At 36.9% G+C, this 20,636-nt stretch overlaps 1 protein-coding gene across 1 annotated transcript in view; it reads right to left on the minus strand.

The window, feature by feature from the left end:
- Positions 1-20,636, minus strand: part of galnt1 (UDP-N-acetyl-alpha-D-galactosamine:polypeptide N-acetylgalactosaminyltransferase 1) — an 84,086-nt gene that overhangs the window by 17,080 nt on the left and 46,370 nt on the right. Inside the window, exons 3-5 of the mRNA XM_065245530.2 lie at positions 19,774-19,920; positions 16,616-16,784; positions 7,040-7,206 (exon numbers count right to left, since the gene is read on the minus strand). Of these exons, the coding sequence (XP_065101602.1) occupies positions 7,040-7,206; positions 16,616-16,784; positions 19,774-19,912 (475 nt within the window). The 5' untranslated portion in view covers positions 19,913-19,920. The remainder of the gene's footprint in view (positions 1-7,039; positions 7,207-16,615; positions 16,785-19,773; positions 19,921-20,636) is intronic.

The raw sequence follows: 20,636 nt of genomic DNA on the forward strand, positions 1-20,636 counted from the left end.
TTTTCTCTCCCATATATATGCTCTTTAAGAGGAAGGACAGTTTGGTTTATTCTCGTCTATAATCTAAAGAGAAATCATGTATTCCTTGTTTTCTTAAAATGAGAGATGTGCAGTTTTATTTGATCTTTTATTTATTTATTTTTTTAAAGGTAGACTCATACTCATACAATAAAAAGCCCTCTGCTGTAGGGGTGGGCGATATGAGCAAAATCTTATATCATGATAGGATTCATTATAGAACATGATAACGATATCTATCACAGTAAAGTTTTCTTTTAATAAGGTTTTTATGTTATTAGAATTTCCATAATTCTCGCAGAAAAAACATATACAAGTATAAAGAAAAAGATATAAAACAAACAAAACAGAAGCTCACTGAAGATAAACAATCAGTGATGAAAAAGGATAATAAGTAATGTATATATATATATATTTATAGACGGTTTCAGCAGTAACAACATAAACAAGCGGCTGTCGCGGTCCGCACGTAACTTCCGGTAAACTCCGCTAATAATAAATAACCACAAAGTACTTTAAACGTAGTTTATTTATATAACAAGCAAAAAAACAACACATAGATTACCTTGGAAACCAAACATTTGTTATTTTTGACGAGGAATTTGTTCAAGAGATCAGTTTAGCAACTAGTCAGACCATTAAAAAAACGAAACCGGAAGTAAAGTTCGAATCCAGATGTGTATCATGTGCGTCCGATGAAACCGTCTATATCTTTAAGTGATTTAGTCAAGAGCAGTAAGAGACTTTCTCTCAATGCTGTTTGATTAACATGAGTGACAGACAGGAGTAAAATGAGATTTCCCCTTTAAGACCAAAGTCACTCCAAACCCAATATACTGTTATACGTGCGTTTGCTTTTTCAACAGGTAACTTTCTCTTAAAGGAATAGTCTACCCTTTCCCCATATTAAACTATGTTTTTACCTCAATCTAGACGAATTAATACATACCTATCTTTTTTCAATGTGTGCACTGTACAGCGTGTTGTGAATGTGTTAGCATTTAGCCTAGCCCCATTCACGCCTCACTTTATTTAAGTCCCATCTTACATGATTGTAATGAACTTTCTTTTTCTCACAGACATATGTCACATTATTCAATGAAATTAAAGTTTTGTGAAAGGCATTTCTTTTAATTGCATTAAAAACTGTCAAATGTGTGCTGCAGTCAACCATGTATATAGAAGTGTCTAAATCCACACGCATGTAAAGCAACATCATGGCATATCCCTCGAGTCGGTAATGTGGAAATAAGGAGGAGGGTGGGCGAGAGAGAGAAAAAGAGAGGACATCATTAGAGGACAAAATTGCAGAGCAGCTAGATGAGACGAAGAATTTGGGTCTTTATCTCTCTACAGGAGCGACAGATTAGCACAGATGAGGAGGGAAGAAGCGGGGGGCTGGCAGCTATTCTTATGCAGTACGTGACCTATGGAGTCAATCTATTACTGAACCAACTAGTGCAGTGTGTGCATGATGGGGAGAGAGAGGGAAGACATCAATGCATCTTTTTTTGCATCTGTCAAAATATTGCAGCAGTTAAGCAGGAGTGCATGTGCGTGCCACTGGCTTCAATGACATTTCAAAGCAATTTTTAACACTCTGTTAAAAACCGAATAGAGTTGTGCAAGGGTGACATATTTTTATAGGCAAAACCCTGAAGCGAGTTAGCATTTTAGCACTTCGGGTTCCATCATCCTGAAGTCAATGGGTTTTTTGGTTAAATACCAAATATAATGTCGGTCTCTGTGCTTACAAAATAACCTAATATATAATGAAATGTTATTTTATACGACATACAACAGACCTGCAATGCCCACCTTGTAAATTAACCTGACAACAGACACTAGCAATGCTGACATCGTGGGCACGCATGTCAAATTTCTGTGTCGAAAAATCTGTCAACCTGCGCGTTACTTTAAAATGCGTGTCATGCAATATCCACTTCTCGCCGCATGGTTGTTATTACATGTTTTTGCTAAATACTACAATAAATAGGTGAAGAACCACCGGAAGTGTTTTATATTTTGAGCTTTCAGTCCTGAGGTGTTTTTATTTTGAAAATGTGTGTCACTTTCAACCGGTCGGTGTGCGTCCACTTAACTTAGGGCACTAATGAACGGTAGATGTGACAAAATATATATCTTTCATCGAAAACTATGAAGGAGAAGGTATTTAAAATAAATCACGGAAATTTGGTAGTCACATCTGTGGTGGTAGATTAGCGAACGTCATGTCAGAACATCAGAACTGCAGGCATTGTTGTAAAAACAATGGGTCTGAGTCTGAATATGACAAACTAATTCCAACTAAATGGCCCATTCCAACTAAAATAGTAAATGTTCATGATTTCATTTGAAAAAAACTAACAAAATTCTACCTTCAGTTAAAATTTCATGCAAATATCTGATGAAATGAGAAAGTTACAACAAAATCATGTGCATAAGCAGCATTTTCGGTCACACACCTTCCATTGACATCCATAAATTTTCCTCTCATTTTTAATATAAAAAATATCAAAACTTTCTTAGTCCTCAATGGATTTTTACAATCCAGATATCTTTGTAAATGGGAATGTCTGCTCTGTCTAGTCATGTGATAAATTTTGAGCTTTGGGGTTTGTGAAAAATTTTTCATCATACCTACAGACACATAACTATGTATCAAACTTATGCACATAATTAGAATTTGCATTAAACATTTGCGAATAAAACAGCGTTTCCATCCAGTTAGCTAAAAAGAGCAAAATCCTCATAAACTCGAAGGCACCACTGCTTTGACACATGTAGCTAGGGGTGTGATAAGATCTCTTGCGACTAGATCTCGGGAGATTAAGAGGCTGTTTACACTTGGCATTAACATGCATTTTTGTCGATCGGATCACAAGTGGACGACGTTAATGCCAGGTGTAAACGGTGTTCAAAACTTTCGATCGGATCGCTTTGGAGTTGCGGAACGCTCATGTGGTTGAATGTGTTCGAACAGCCACACGCGACCGCCTTCTTTCCGCCCATTTATCTAATCTGAGGTATAAAACACAAGTTTTACGTCTTTTTTTGACTTCTGGCGTGAACATACGGTGAACAGTGCTATTTTTAGCCTTTCATTGATAAAACTAAAGCGGCTGATCTCCGTAGTTTCGTTTTGAAAGTGTGTGAAAGTTGTGCGATCCTATTTCATCGATTGCGCTGAAAATTCAGAGAAAGCTCTTACATACACACGTACAAAACTCTGTGCAGCATGTTTACTTGCTAAACAACCAGTGGACTCCGACATAATATTAGTTTGCGTCCATATAAACTCATAATTACTCCCGCTCGGGTTTGAAGACCACAGACCACCCCTCACAGTATTCTGGACAGAAGCGGTCGAAAGTGGACAAAGGAGACGGATTTAAATACCAGGTGTAAACGTAATGTGTCTCTCTCATCCACTTGTGATCCGATCGATGAAAACACATCTTAATACAGTGTAAACAGCCCCTAAATGTGTCTCACGAGATTTCTTGTGGAGGTGAAATGCTATCCGTTTCTCAAATAAAAGACTGCATCCTTCGGAGGTCGCATTTTTCAACTGCATTTACTTCATAAAGACTGTCTTATTAGAGAATATTAACAATTATAAAGTTTACTAATTATTTAGTTAATCGCAACTTGTAATATGCTCACGACTTGCGAATGTAATGCTCAGATAATTAACTGCAATAAACCTTGATGACGTATGCAGCCTGCATATGCGACCTCCGGAGGATGCAGCTTTCTGTTAGAACCTTTTACTGTGCATGCATTATATTTGTCTTTTACTGCATTTGCTTTTTTGTTTGGGTTTCCAATAATGTTCGTTTGTGAACTCGTGTGACGTCTGAGACGCGTTGTGTCTTTTTATTTATAGGACACAAATGTAATGTGTTTGTTAATGTAACGTTGTTTAATGTAACTTTGTTTTAATACTTTATTTGAACCATTTATTATTGCATCTTCGTTATTATGTAATTTTAAGGGCTACTGCTCACATGGGTCTATTTTTATTACCCAAAAATTACAAATTACTTCATTATCAGTTAGCAAAATAATTGTTAGGGACAGTCCTTGATTAGTTAAAACTTTTAAAAATGACATGATTTCAGTTTCTTATTCATTTATTTTATCATTGAGGATTTCTTAAAAAGTGTAAAAATATCGTCTCGTCTCGTGAAGCCAATCTTGTATCTCGTCTCGTCTCGTGGATTAAGTGTCTCGTCACACCCCTACATGTAGCCTATTGCAACACTTACTTAAATAGATGCATGTTTTCAAAAGTCATGGAGTAATCGTGTTACATAATCATAATTTTTTAAACCAAAATAACTGTGATTAGGATTTTGCCAAATCCTAACAAACATGAATACGAACATATAAGTGTATTCTACTTTTTAGCATAATTTTGTGTGTGTATGTGATACAACTTTTTGTATCAAAATAACTCCAGTACTCAGTTGCTTAACATCTGAGGTAATGTGTCCTGTGAAGCTCAAGAGTGTAAACCGCCTATTTTGACTAACATACAGGCTCGAAAAAGTACAAAGCCACACTTGTAAAACCACTAATGAGGAAAAGATAGCTTGCTGTTACATTCACTATTTACCCTCCAATACAAACAATAACTCTAAAGAGAGAGATAAAAACCGAGGGGAGAAATCGATAGAGTTGAAACATGAAGGACAAAGAGACAAAAGGGTTTTTGAAGCGTGCCCTTCAGATAAATAATGCTCTTAAAACAGTAAAGTTAGAATTTTCACTCGTGTGAATGACTGGTTCTCAGTGAAAAATTCGCACAGATACAATAAACAAAAAAATCTGTGTTATGTTTTTGACTACAACAACCCTTACATAAGTCATTCCTATTGTCATTGGGCACACATGCTTCAACAAACTGAGCTACAGGTATGGTGCTAATGTGGATGAGTTTGAAATTGGCTTGCAAGAATTCTCAATCCCCTATCCTATTACAAACGTGACACATACACAGTTTTCGTATGCCATAATGTCAGTGCTTTAAGCAGTTGAGCCGGCTACTGTCTTAGTTTGGGAGGGAACGTATACGCAGTAGCAATACGCTCCAAACCGGGTGACCCGGGCCTCGTGTACAGGGCTCTCGGCAGATGATGCGATGCCCGAATCACACAGAGGTGATGTTTGCAGGGGTCAATGGTACTGAAAAGCAGCTGCCATCAAGACCACCGCCGACCAGAAGTCCACCAGAGGCATTTCTGCACATTTCTAAAGCACTGCCAACTTCAGACCCTCAGGTTATTAAGAGCAAGTACTAACATTACTGTATCTGAAGTGCAAATGTGTGTGAATGGGAGATTGTGACAGTGTAATTCCAGGTATCTATTCATTATACCTACTAATCCACTAATCCCATAATCTAACCAAATTACAGGTTATAAAGACAAAGACACCAGACAAACCCCCACACACACAGACACCAACAGACAAATAATAGAGCTACTCGTAATATGGGCATCTCTCTCTCTCTCTGTCTCTCTCTCTCTCTCTCTCTCTCTCTCTCTAGGTGTCTCAACAAAAACACTTGTGTTTCAGGGTGTAAATCAAATTTCAGCCTTGACGTTAAAAATCAACAAGGTCACCGGCCATCTTTTTCCTCCACATGTGTTCTGTTCCCTTTTACACACACATACTATACCGGTAGACTGAAATGGAGCTATCACGACAGTATTTTTGGATGGAGGAACACAAACCATGTCATTATCTTCATAGCGCTGCAGTACATTGTCCTCATCCTAACTTGAATAAATACACAGAGATCTGTAATTAAGTGTGTGGGATTTTTTACAATTAGCTCCACATACATTTACATTTATGAATTTGACAGATGCTTTTATTCAAAGCGGCTTGCAGTGCAGTTAGCTATAAATGTATAGATGGGTGATTCTCACAAAATCCAGATTAAGAAGGTGTCCAGCATCAAAAAAAATTTTTTCACATATAAGATTAATATCTGAAATAACTATAACCATTATTTTTAAAGGATTTAAAAATATTTCCCATTGAATTATTTACATTTTTTAGATTATTATTATCAAAAATTATCATTACCGCAACATGATATTACATTTAATATATGCATTTACAAACTCATGTTTTGGTAATGAGAATTAAAAAGTTGTCTAGGTACTATGACAAACAAAATTTAAACTTTTATCTGGAGAGAAAAAATAAGAACTCTTTACCTGGTAGCCATCTTGAATGTCACAGTCAATTATGTCCCTTCCAACTATTTTTTTTTTTTTAAATGTTAGTTCTTTGAGGGCTTAAACAATGATTGAAAAACGTTGCAGAGGATGAGAAATTTTTTCTTGGACACATTTATATTCCTTATTATTGTCTCTACATTTACCAATGATCACCAAATACCACATGTTTCTTTCTGTAAATGTTTATAGTATAACATGCACTGAAGCTTTTTGTTTTTTAGATTTTTTTAATTATACATTTTCCATGTCAAAGAACTCAAATCCAGCCATGGACACGTTGCGTTAATGAACATTTTCCCCTTAAATGTGGAAAAAAAATTGGTTTGTATGATGTCATTTGAAATCACCTGCAAAATAGTTCATGAAGAAATGTTTATACCTGTATGCTTCTTATTTTGATAGCATTTACTTTTTTTATCAAAATGTTCCATGACACCTCATACAGTAAGTCTAATTTCGCGAGAATCACCCAGATGTGTGTTCCCCAGAATCAAACCCACGATCTTTGCATCGCTAATGCAATACTCTACCCATTGAACCACTGCAACACATATATTTCCTTTGCAAAAAATTATGCATTTGCATCAAAAGCAACTTTTAGTGCATTCAAAGTCTTCATCAGTATGTGTGTTCCCAGTATGGGTGATTTGTATTTTTATGTATGTGAACGAAGAGTCATTATTTACACCCTTGTGACATTTTAAACCTTTTGGGTCTGTAAAAATCATCAATAACTGTAAAAAGGCTTTAACAAACACACTCACCTCTCTCGCTAGCGTCATCCACCAGCACGATTTCCTCCAGCAGGTGTCTTGGTGACCTTTCAATGACACTGTGGACCGTTCGAAGAAGAGTGGTCCACGCTTCATTATGAAACACGATCACCACGCTGGTGCGGGGAAGGCCATCCGGATAAACCTTTGTTTTACACCTGCAAAACACACACACAGAGCTAATCAGAATGGACAAGCTATCAAACGACCCAAGAACCACAAAGCTTTGAACAAGACATTCAAGTCACTTTTACCATTGCCCTGAACTAAACTGATAAAGAGCTACAAGACATGAAAGTAACTCTCATTTTCAGAGCTTACACACTGAAAGGCTACATTGGGTTTTAAGCTCATCACTGTCTGAGATGGGACTGACACTTATTGGTAAGTGTAGAGCTGATGGAGAGACTGTGACAACATCTTATCTAGTGGGAGACGCTCTAAAAACAGAAAACACTCAAGCAAATGATTATACAGAGACTGAATAAACGATAGCAGGTCTGATCACACCTCACTTCAAAGTGTATAACGACTAATTTTTGTGTGAATGAGCCACTATTCGCTTAGAGAGCACTTAGAAGCCCATTTCACACACAGATTTCGGAAAATACATGGAAAACGTGTCCGTGATTTGTCCAGGGGTATTGTATTGTTTGACCTTGGTTCATTCACACTGGCAATGATTTTCCGGAATCTGTACTTGCGTTCACACACATCCCGTAAAAGACACGTGACGTGTACTGTGTTTGCAAGAACAGATTGTATATTTGTTTGTTTGTATATCTCCATCAGTTATTGAGAGTGGCTTAAGGTCTTGTGGGAGATCTGATCATTTGTCGATTATCTAAGAGGAGGTTACTGTGCCAGCCTGTTTAGGGGTAGGAACAGGAAAGCCAGTGTTTGTTGTATCTGGAAAGCTAAAGTGAGACACAAGTTCCAACTTCCTGCCTCATTTCCTGTTTGCCCTGGCACAGCTGGCCCACAATGACAAAACATCAAACGCATGCATAAACACAAAAACATATTCTAGGGTCAACAATAACACACGCAATTGCATTTAATGTAAAAACAATAAACGTACTGACATACAGTATTTTCAGATTCAGTTCACACTTTGCATTATGCAAAAGCCACAAAGGTCTTAACACTTAACACAGACAACATACAACCACAGTACAGCTCATACACCACGCGCACACACGCGCGCACATTAATTACATGAAGGTGAAGGGTTGTAGCCCACCATGTCTCATCAATGTGGTAACACAGACCCTCTCCGGCCCTATCTTTCTAAAACTCATCAAGTCGAGTCTCTGGAAACAAACACTGACAAACACACACAGGCTGCCCTTTTTAAAGTCATTAACCTGATGTCAACTCTCAGGACCCCAGACAACAGTTTAATTTGCAGGCAAGGCATCTCATTGGTCAGGCCTGCAACCTGTCTGATTAAAATAGAACACAGATTTCTCCCTTGCTCGCTCGCTCTCCTATACTACAATTTCTTTTTGAAGACCTCAAAGAAAGTTTAAGTCCTTAGCTTTTAGTACTAGCTTATGCCCTGGTGTACTCTTAAGAGTTTATTTAATGAACCTATAGAAGATGCATGGATTTAATTTATTTTGGTAAAACATTTCGGGTTGTTCTGGTAAAATGTTAATGACTCATGATGCAGTATTTTTTTCCAATTAAAGGCTCGCCAGAATCTGTATCACCTGCAACCAACTAGTGAGTTACCAATCATAATTTATGGCTGTAGTGTAACTGAAGCATATGGCTATATACAGGCTACACCAGGGGTCTTTAATAAAAATTGCTTGAGGCCCAGTAAATGAACGCTCCTTACCAGCCGACGTCCGGACAATTATGTACTGCGCATAAAAAACATAAATTCATGGCTTTCGCCAGACTAAAGAAATTTGTGTAAATATTTGTTTTTATTGAAAAAATTGTAATGTTATCATGTTTACTGAATAATGTTTCTTCATATGTATTTTCTCTCTTCATTTGTACAGTTCCTTCAGTTTATAAAAATGTAAATAAGCTCAAATTAAATAAAACAGGCTTAACTGAGTAACTTAAAGATGGAAGCATTCATTTCCTAGTTGAAATAAATCACATTACATTGATGTTACATTAATCTGACTGAGAACTTCAGTGGGAGAAATAGCTTTGGCCTTTCCAGCTAACACTTTAAATATTTTTCCCTCAGTTCATGTCTTTCTTTTCCATTTAAAAATGTTTCACATGCAGCATCCATGCACTATTTCCCCATCTGCAACGGCTTGTTATGCTTTCCCATAGGGATGCACCGATTGGATTTTTTAGGGCCGATACCGATTTAAACAGACAACTTCTGGCCGATACCGATATTAAACACTTGTATACAATACTATACAGTTGGTCTATTAGCTAGTTTATTTCTGCATCAAATTATTTTTTACTGAACATGGATTGGATCTAATTAACATTCAACTGACCAACATAATAAGAGAGGCACAAATTAAGCTAAAACAAATAAGACAGCATGAAAACCTTCAAAAGATGGTTTTTGCTATTCAGCATTTATTTTATTAACAACATTAACTAATTTTTTACATATAATGGATTTCTTTATGCAGTTAATTAATAAACAATCGGTATCGGCCTTTCTCGTGCTATTGCCGATATCCCGATGGTTTCAAATTCATCAAAAATCGGCCGATAAATATCGACGGCCGATACATCGTGCATCACTACTTTCCCAGGACCCAAATAGCATTACGGATTTTATAACTACGTTATATAGCATTTGCCTTTTTTATTTCATTGCATCAAAAGGCTTTGCGGTCCGGATGGACGCATCTCGCGGCCCGGATTTGGACCAGAGTCCACCATTTGGTGACCCCTGGGATCCACCCTCATGCCATCACAGATGGATATGAACTTCTTGCTTCAGTTGAAAACAAAAATTTTATATCAAAATGCAGTAATTTTTCCCATTTTTCACATCTATACATCATTAAAGTAATCCATCTGACTCCATGCAATAAGTGTCTTCTGAAGTGAAGTGAAAACATACATTTCGTGAGAGAAAACAATATTTTGAGCATATTTAGCTAACACTATAATCGCATAAACATGGCAACACGAGACGTCAATAATGTTGAATCTAATTGCTTTTAACGTTGTCAATGTGTGTTGCATCACAAGACAAGGAAGGGCCAATGAGATTGATCGCTCCCATGAATAAGCAGATGGCATGAAGGTAGGTAAATTATGAGAGAATAGTAATATTTTACCAAATTTCCTGGCTTTGCCATTTTGTCTAAGACAGAGATCATGTACAGTATTCCCTCCATAAGATCAGTACACACAAAATGATCCAGCTGTGAGTGCGATGAGAAGCAGCACATATAATTTCAGAGAATGAGTGAAAACTAAATCAGGCTAAAATAACACAGAAAAGAGTAGCAGATCCTGATCAAAAGATGCAAAGAATCAAAGATGAAACACTTATACACACTGCTCACCCTCAGAGACCTCCAAACACACAGACACACACACATTTATCAAGCCCGAGGAATAATGGAATATATTTGGTGCAATCAAAGGGAGACAAAAACAGCTGCAGGTCTGTTACACACACACACACACACACACACACACACACACACACACACACACACGCTCACACATTAGACTGGAAATTTGATCAAAATCCTTAGGCCAAATCCTGCTTAACTTTAGCACAGAGAAAGAGAAACAGAGAGGCATAGAGAAAAAGAAACAGAGAGGAGATGACAGATACAGTGCAGGAAAATATAAAGATTTAGTTATTCAGTTATTAACAGAACAGCCTATTTGATTAAATAACTGCTTCATGAAATTTAAAAAAAAATTGCGATGCGTTATAGCTGGGCGATACTGACCAGAATTTATATCTCAGTAATTTTATGTGAATGTTAGCACACGATAAATATAATATATATAGTAATTTGTGGAAAAAATTTAAAAGTCTCATGTTAGATATCACAAACACCTTTATTAAACACAGCATATGATGTAAATAAAATTCAAAGAGAGATTTTTTCTTCCTGTTTGAAAAATACAGCTGCACAACATACAAGCTGGTTGGATCCTTGCGTCTATAAAGAAATACAGTAGTTGGTTGCTGCGTGTGTGTTTACACACTAAAGTATGTATGTTCTCTGTCATAATCTCAATAAACGTATACACAGTTCTGATCACTGCCTCCCAGAACTAAACCAAAGCCCAAAAAAAAAAAAAAAAAAAAAATCACACAGAACAGAATACATTGATTGTAAAGTAAAATTCGAAACAATGTGTTTACGTGTTAAAGAAAAATCAGACAGAGACAACAAATAAATTCCAAGGATACCCAAGATCATTGCTTAGCCGTAGACTAAATAAAGTCATGACCGTACAAAGACAGACCCAACTACCAAAGTCACACAAGCTGACACCAGGTCTGCGGTTATGGGCTGGGAAAGGAGGTCCACCCATAAAAAGGGTCCTGGGCCCTGTGATCTTTATAGCGAAACAAAGTGGAAACAGAACTACCCTACATGCCATAACTACACCAATCAAGAACAAAACTTCTAGCTGAAATCACACAAATGGCAACCTGTTATTAAACCGCAGGGGCTTAAACTTGAATTATAATACAATTTGTGAAGTCCTGCCAAAAATAAAAAGGCAACCATTTGAACGGCATATATAATATAAAAATCTACTCCTTCTAAATGCTTTCAATAGTTGTTAAAGCGTAATATGTATATATGCATAATGTTATTGACATTTTGGCAGTGTAATCCTTTTTTGCATTTGCCTGAATCAATAATGCAACTTGCCAATAAAGCTACGCTAATAAAACAGAGAGATAAACACAGCAGAGGAAATATTGCGTTATCAAAGTTCAGCTTTCAGCAAACACACATACACAGTCAAACTCGACCCTCCCCGACAGCAGGAATGCACTAAAGGAGAAAAGGTCAGAATTGTTTCCAGCTGTGTGCCGCTCATAACTATAAAACACAGTGTGTGTTTGTGTGGTTGTGTAAATCTGTGCTGGATGTTAGTTTACAGTTTTGGCCATATGTTTTAAATGGTTGTGCATTACTTGCTAATTATATGAATATCAGCCAAAAAACCTTTTGATTACCAAATCAAAACAATTAAAAGCATGTGCATAGAAACCGAAATAAGTTAACTTTTTGTGAGATATTGCACAGTAATTTAATAATTACAGTGAAAAACAATATGTGGAACAGTGAATCATATAATTAATCACAACATCTAGGGGTGGTTTCCCAGACAAGGGTTAGCTTAAGCCAGAACTAGACCTTAGTTTAATGTTTCAACGACATGTGCATTTTGAGGCAATACAAAGGGCACTGATGTATTTTAAGATATGTCAGTGCAAGTTGTTTTCAGTTTGGACAGCGCTTATATTTATTTTAGTCTAGTCTAATCCCTGTCCGGGAAACCGCCCCATAATCTTTTTTTAAAAAGGCATATTTTGCCTTTCTGTACCATTTTGAATTATTCCCTGAAATCCACTTTAAATGTTAGCCAAGGTTTTCAGCACGATTCTCCACTGTGTCTCTAACAGAGAAAAATCAGTGGATTGGATAAGCTATTTTTCTTCAGTAAATTAAACACTTAAAAATATGTAAATGACCTCCAGGATGAATGCCAGATTTTAATTGACACCAGAGAAAACTTAACCGTAAAACTCATTTACTCTTCTATTGGCTGAAATCAGTCCTGCTTACGGTTTCGTCCCATACTGAGACTCATCTACATGACAGACAGTTACACACAGGGGAATAAATGGAAAAACAAGCCACTCTTTAAAATCATAACCAGAAAGAAATACATAAACAATGTCCGCTCTCACACATATACACACACACTCTTATCTTTGAATGATGCATTTTCTATTACTTTCATCTTCACTTTTCATTTTTTCACCTAGTTATTCCCCTCTTCCCCCAATCTTAGCCGTCAGTAGAGACTGAGATATCTTGCTTCTTTGATATCAAAGATATATCTCTCTCTCACTTCATGGCTCTTGCACGTCCCGCTTTGATATGTAATTTATGGAAACCGAATAATATATTCCATTTTACTCTATTCAGAAGAGCAAAACAGTAATTTAGTACACGCCACACATAGCACTCAAAAGCTACAAGTGTGTAGTGTGTGTGCGTGTGTGTGTGAAAAAGAGAGCAAAATCTCTGAAAACACAAAGAAAGGCAGAGAAAAGGTTTATCTGCTGATGCAAGGTAAAGTTTAATGGGATGTGTTGCTAAGATACTGTAAAATCACAATCGGATCGTCCAACCATACAAAATTGGTCAAATTTGAATTAATTAATTATATCCAATCACAAAATAGCGGTACCTGCTTCCTGTATAATACACTAATACGCAGTCATGTCATTTTATTAGCAACACATTTCTTATAAAAGGTGAAAGACACTTTTGCTGTCTCAAGACGTACAATCTTCTGTGGCTTTGATTCAACAAGGTGCTAAAAAAAATTCTCTAGAGATGCTGATCCATGTTGCCATGACAACTTCATAGCGTTGCTGGCTGCAGATATGCACATTCATGGTGTAAATCTGCTGTTGAACCACATCGTGTGTGTGTTTGGGTAGTATAAGAGAGTAAGCAGGTGAGATGGCATTATTCCACTGATCCTTAAAGTGTTACTGATCATTACAGTGTTAACCATAACTTTGTTCAGTGAACAGCATGATATTTGGTTTAAACACAAACTGATCTTATCTGATCCACTGAGCCACTTCTATTTAACGAATCGTCTGAAAAGGTTTAAAAAAATCATTCAATCCTTCTGAGTCATTACCGAGTTAACAATTGACTCACTCACATTCATTTCATTTTTTCATGTTTATTTATATCAGCCTGCTAAAAAGTCTGTTACCTCCTAGATTTTCCTTGTAGGAGCCAGTGGCTATCTACTAATTTTATTAGTCTGGAGCCATAGAGACCCAAGCAAAGACAAGCCTAGGGAGAGCAGATGATCCTTGTTCTTCTCGTGTGTGTATTTGTGCTGAAAAGTAAACACATGACATCAGACTCCGTGAGCTCTCAAAGCTGAGGTCAGAGCTGCACATAAGCACACAGAGAGTCAGACATGATGTCTCGTATATTGGCTCAATCTGCTCAAATTCACCACTCCAGCATATCCACCCAACACTGGACATCTCCACCCTGTCAAATGAAGAGGTATAACTTACAGTACATTTGTAAGTCATACTTACGCAAGTATATAGTTAGACTGGACTGCAAGTTTGTTTAAAAGACTTGAACGAATAAGGCAAAAAAAAAATATTACGTTCTCACTGGCATCACAAAATATTTACATGCATATCTCACAAATTTAAATGCTTAACCAGATTAGGCAGGAATACCATTTAGATAAACCAATCATATTACGTTATGCATTTGACAGAGAATGCTTTCCAAAGCGCTTGCAGTGCATTGTGGGTAAATATTATTTTTTTTTCAGTTGTGCATTCCCATATTTGTGGTTTAGTGGTTTAAGGTTCAATAATCGTGTCATTTCAGACCTACAGCACAGCTTCCCCAAATGATTTATCCCTGTGACATTTCCAGGAAGCATAACAGTTTAATGAATTAAAACACAATCAACATAATAACCCTTCTGCAGCCATATGAGAGTGTGTGAACATAACATGTGCTTTAAAGACAAACCTCTAATTTACTAGACCTAGAGACCCCTGGTAACATTACTGTCATGGTGAAATAGTTTCCATGGTCGCACCCTGAGAAAGAGGACGCCCAGAGACTTATTAAACCCGTAAATATTGAAGGCAGGGCTTTTTGATGGTGTTTGTCTACTGCGGAGGAAAATCTCCACACATTATTTAATGCAGTGGGAAATAAGAGTGAAATGTTTGAAGCGATATCCCACCGAACTGTCAATAATCACAAACACACACAAAAAAAGTAATTTTCTCAGTTTTCTCAAGGATGAGTCTGACCCGCACTACACACATATTCTCTATTTTGCTTTGGTAAACATTACACCGCAAAGTATAACATAAATTAAAGGTACTATGAGAAAAACGATGCGGCTGTGCACATGAAGACCTCAGCATGTCTTCAGTCAACACTTTAGTCTAATATGTTTGTCTGAAAATGAGATGAGTTCATCATTATTCAAGAATTCTAAGATCACTTTTTGTGAAGGTGAAAGCGCTGTGAAAATGTGTGTGTGTGAACTTGGGTCATGACTGTGACTTTATAATTGACACACTCTTATCTTTTAATTGAAATTGCTGAATCTATCGGTTTGCTTCAAACACAGCCGAAGAAAAAAATGGCAGTAATTAATCTGAGAGGTAGAAAATAAACACATTTCACGGATCAATGTTTACATTTCGGTCCCTGCCACACGCATTTCACAGCAAGGGAACGTGCACGAACACACATATCGAGACGTGGCAGTCTGTCATTCTGAAGGCAAAGTCAAACAGTCATAGACCAACTATAGCTCAACCGGATATAAACATTATTTCTAAGCTTTCATTTTGCCTGTTAGTAGGACTGTCAATCAATTAAAAAATGTAATTGAATGAATTACATTTGATATGTTGATGGAATAATCCAATGAAACACAAATATTTACATACCACTACTTGCCAAGAAAACTCTTATTGTGGAAGTCAAGCCAAGCAATTAAAAAACAAATTACAAACATTAAAGGCATACAAAACAGGCAATAATAAATTGCTGGGCTATGTGCACATTTACATTTAGAAGGCGCTTTTGTCCAAAGCGACTTAAAAAGATTAGGAAAGCGATGTGTCATAGGGAGGTAATAGTATAAAAGGTGCTTATAACAAGATACAAGTTTTCATTATTTCTAAACACAATACCTGTTTGAGAGCAAAGAAAGAGTTAGTTTAGGTTTCGAAGATACAACATCCTCCGTGACAAACTCTTCACAGTTTGGTTTAGGGAGAACTAGGATTGGCCGGCACACTGAATCCCTGAGTCCAGCGACCGACCAGTGGGATTAACATTACAAATCGATACCCACAGAGCGTCACCAAAAACCGGTTGAGTAATGGAGTAAGGGGAGACAGAGACGAGACTGCGTCAGCCATCTTCCTGAGGCCGGTCTGGGATTCATACTACTCCCTTATGCGACGCCCTCCTCCTCAGAAACCTTAGGAGGGGGGCCGAGCAATTGATAACATTATGCAAAAGCTTTAATCTTTACTGTGTTTGGGAATCAATTGCCCAATTAGCGCTTTATTAGTCTTGTTTTAGAGTTATGGCCTCGTTTAGTGGAATTTTTAATTTTTTTACCGAAAAGGAAGAAAAGGAAATGTGGTCAATATCTATGTCAAGTATTTTTGGAAGAGATAGGTTTTTAATAGTTGAATGTTACGAGTGATCTGGCATGTCAGGTGGTTGTCTGTAGCATTGTTTGTTTAACATCTTAGGCCATAGGATCTGTGGTTTAAAGATGCTGCCTAAGGTTAAAAGAGGTTAATCACACACTCACCCCTCAAGCCGGACGTCTGGTAAGGATCTGTTGAGTGCGATCATCTCGCTGGCCATCAGGTTAAACTGGTTTATCTTAAACATTTCCTTCATTTTTTCCTGATGGTCTTTAGGGATAACCACTGGCTTTCCCATCTCCCCCGGGCCGTCATGAGTCCTTTGAACCACAGCTGAAACAACACACACACAAACACGTTAAAGACTTTCCCTGCCTTATGGGCACTCGTGTGTGTTTGTTGGATAATGACCACTCTCAGATCTCTCAACCATGCGACTTATCTTACAAAGGACAAGCTCTCTTTAATTTACCCCTGCACACACATACACATATGAGAAAAAATACTTGTGGTGTACTATTTCTATGTCACTATAATGAACTCTTTTTGTTACGCAATGCCCGAAAATAGTCCCCTGCTATTGATAGTAACTAAGGGGACTATTTTCGGCTGCTGCGTAATATCACTACGCCGATCACTAGCAGCAAAGTCCTTTCATTATTACGCCAGAATAGTTGGTAGCCATATCTGCCTAGAAAATAGCAACTTTTAACTTTCCGTCTGTCTTAGTACACGATGAAACTATAGAAGAGTCAAGTTTTAAATAGAAAAAATATCGAAACTCTTTAGGTATTTTTTAGCGCAATGCTAATGGTCTAATCAGATTCAATGGATTTTGCTAAGCTATGCTAAAAGTGCTAGCGCCAGACCTGGAGATCAAAATGGTAAAAATCAAATGTTAACTCTAGGGGAGCTGGAAAATTAGCATATTTTCAAAAAAGTGAATTTTCCCTTTAAAACAAAGAACAGAAGTCCTAAACATCTGGAAATTAGGAAAGAAATTTGATATTTGGATAAACTATTCCTTTAAACACACCAGATGCTCTCTGGAACATTCCCAAATCATGCTGGGAAAACATGAATCATCAGGTTTGGCACAAACTTGTGCAGTCCAAGCCAGCGCCAGTGGATGCTGACATTAAAGCAAAATGAAACATACCAGATACTAACAAATTCTCCAAATTGTATTATTCGGTGTTACACTCAAATTGTTAAGCAAAAAAATAGCAACTGTAATGAATATTGTTGTAATAAATAAAAAATACACTGCACAAACAGAAGCTTTTCCACTAGTGGTTCATGTGTACATTGAACATCTAAATGTATGCATTGTGATTGTGTGTTCGTAGACGTTGTATAGCTGGATAAGCACTGAGCTATGATCATTAATAATTCAAAAAGCATGCTTTGGTGAGATTAAGGTCAGATTTGCAACAGTGAGAGATTACATCTGCTCTAAGAGGCAAACTGACTGTTTTTAATCCCTGTGTATGTGTATGGGTGAGCTGTGCTTGTTCAGGGGCAGAGTGTAGCTGTTCAGACAGCGCATTACAAGGTTACACTGTCCTGTTTCTCTCCTCGGCAAAACCCAATGACTTTCCTGAGGGATTCTGAGAGGGGAAATCTTGTAATCATCGCTTGGGACACAGTAGAAAATGTGCCTTAATGATGTGATGGGCAGATTATTTTAGGAATATTATGATCAAATCAGGGCATCCTGACCTAAACAGCCAAAGTGCTAACCTGGTAAGAGTTCATACACGGGTCAGAAAGGGACAAAGCAATGTGAAAGGAAATACTTTCCCATCAGCTCCATTCTTTTTCTTATACACTGCAACTTCCCTACAGGGGCACAGATGTTACTGTCTTCACATTATATGACAAAACATCAAACCAAGTGCCACTTAAATTGAAGAAATATAGCACAAACTTCTTTCAAACTGTTTTACTATATTTCAAACAGTTCACAAAAAACACCTAGGTTTTAAATGATAAAGCAATGCACATATTCTCACACACAAACACACACACACAGATAGTATTTTTACTTTTTGGTTGCTAAACATTAGTAGAACGCATCTATAATTACTGTGATAAACATGTGGTTATATTCACTGTGTGAATGTACAGTAAGGGTAACTGACCCCATACATGCACTCAAAGTAACCTTTTGACAATTTTTTGTTTTGTTTTTTGTTACTCCAGCCAAATATCAAAATTACCCTATGATTTACTTACCTTCAAGCAATCTGAGATAAATATGTATATTATCTTTCAGACTGGAACATTTGGAGTTATTTTAGTAAATATCATGGATCTTCCAAGCTTTACAATGGCAGAAAACTGGGATCAGGGAACAACTTCTGAATTAAAAAAAAAGTGCATTCATCCTTCAGAGAGGTAATCCACAAGGCTCCAATGGTTTAATAAAGGTCTTCTGCAGGTAAGTAATGCGATTTTGTAAAAAAATATCCATATTTCAAACTTTATAAGCTATAATAACTAGCTTCCGGAAATGGCACCATCTTGGACTCACAAAAAGCTAGTCATTTATAAAGTTTCAAATATGGATTTTTTTTACATTATCACATAGATTACCTGCAAAATGTCTTTACTAACCCCCTGGAGCCATATGGATTACTTCTGTGAAGGATGGATGCACTTTTTTGGGCTTCAAAGTAAGAAGTTGTTCCCTAATACCCCTTTTCTTCTATTATAAGCTTGGCAAAGCAAGGACATTTACTAAAATACCTCCAAATGTGTTCGTCTGAAAGATGATGGACATACAGTACGTATTTCAGATTGCTTGAGGGTGAGAACATCATGGGGTAAATTTTGATATTTGGCTGAAATATCGCTTTAATACAGAAAAAAAACTTTTTTGAAGATATTGTCTATGAGTGTTTAAAGACTTTTTCTTTCTAGATTTCTTACATTTGCTGTTCATTCGCTTCTATATTCTCTTTGCTATTAATACACACAGTTCAGTGCTGGCCCATATTTCACAATATCATACACATAGCTAGATAAGATCATCTCTTACTGTTGTGTAAGTGTACAAACACCTATGTTTGTTTTTCTCACGCTGTTTTCTTTGAGGGTTTGGTTTCAACTGTAGTAATTATAGTTAGCTTTAAAAAAAAAACACTTTATTTAGATAGACTGATAAATGTGTGTTTACATGATAAAGCTTCTGTCAAAATAAAAGCTTCTTACCTTTTTTGGTAAAGTGGGTTAAAGTTTTATGATAATCCACTTTAGAAGGTGTTTGGACATAAATATGTGTACAACGAAAAATCCATGTGTGTGTGTGTCTACTTACTGTCTCTCCCCGGCAATCCTCTGTCTTTTTTGTCATCACATTTGTTGCACTCGCTGAAGTAGAGCAGGATGAACATGTCTAGCATCACCCACACTAGAGACGTGGCCAGCACCACCTTACAGTACGCAAACTTCCTCATTTTCACACCTGAAACACACACAAACAGACACAGTGTTACACGCAAACACAAACAAATCTACAAGCAAACCCTTGAAAATCTGCCAGTGTTGCGCCAGACCCACATGAAATACAATTCAGGGAGGACATAACACTGTATTGTGTTTTTACCCATTTGTTTTACAGCTATACAAGCATTTATGTTAGCATTAACACAACAGAGCCTGTGGAAACATTTGCTTCAGACAGACACTTTGGGGCAGTTTCCCAGACAGGGCTTATCCTTGTCCCAGACTAAAATGCATGTTTGGGCTGCCTTAATTTAAAAATATCTTGCACTGACGCATCTTAACATATATCAGTGCCATTGTGTTGTCTCACAATGCACATCAGTAATGTTTTTTGTAAGGTGTGTTTGTAAAAATTACTTAAATGTCCTAATATAAACAAGGTCTAGTCCTGGATTAATCTAAACACTGTACAGGAAACTGCCCCTGTATCATTTTCATACCATAATAACACTACATGGATAAAAGGATTTTAAAAAGGACATACTTTACACTTCTTTTGTAGCATTTTATTATTTTTAAACAACCATTTTTTTTACGTTAACCCTCAAGTGCTGTTAATTAGAACTGCACTAATCTGCTGTTAGTGGACAAATTTGGGCACTTTGTGATTCCCTTTTTTATTTTACAGAAATGTCATAAAGATAGATATTTTTATTTTTAATAAATGTAAAAACT

The sequence above is a fragment of the Paramisgurnus dabryanus genome, chromosome 13 (assembly GCF_030506205.2).
Source record: "Paramisgurnus dabryanus chromosome 13, PD_genome_1.1, whole genome shotgun sequence".
Classification (NCBI taxonomy): Eukaryota; Metazoa; Chordata; class Actinopteri; order Cypriniformes; family Cobitidae; genus Paramisgurnus; species Paramisgurnus dabryanus.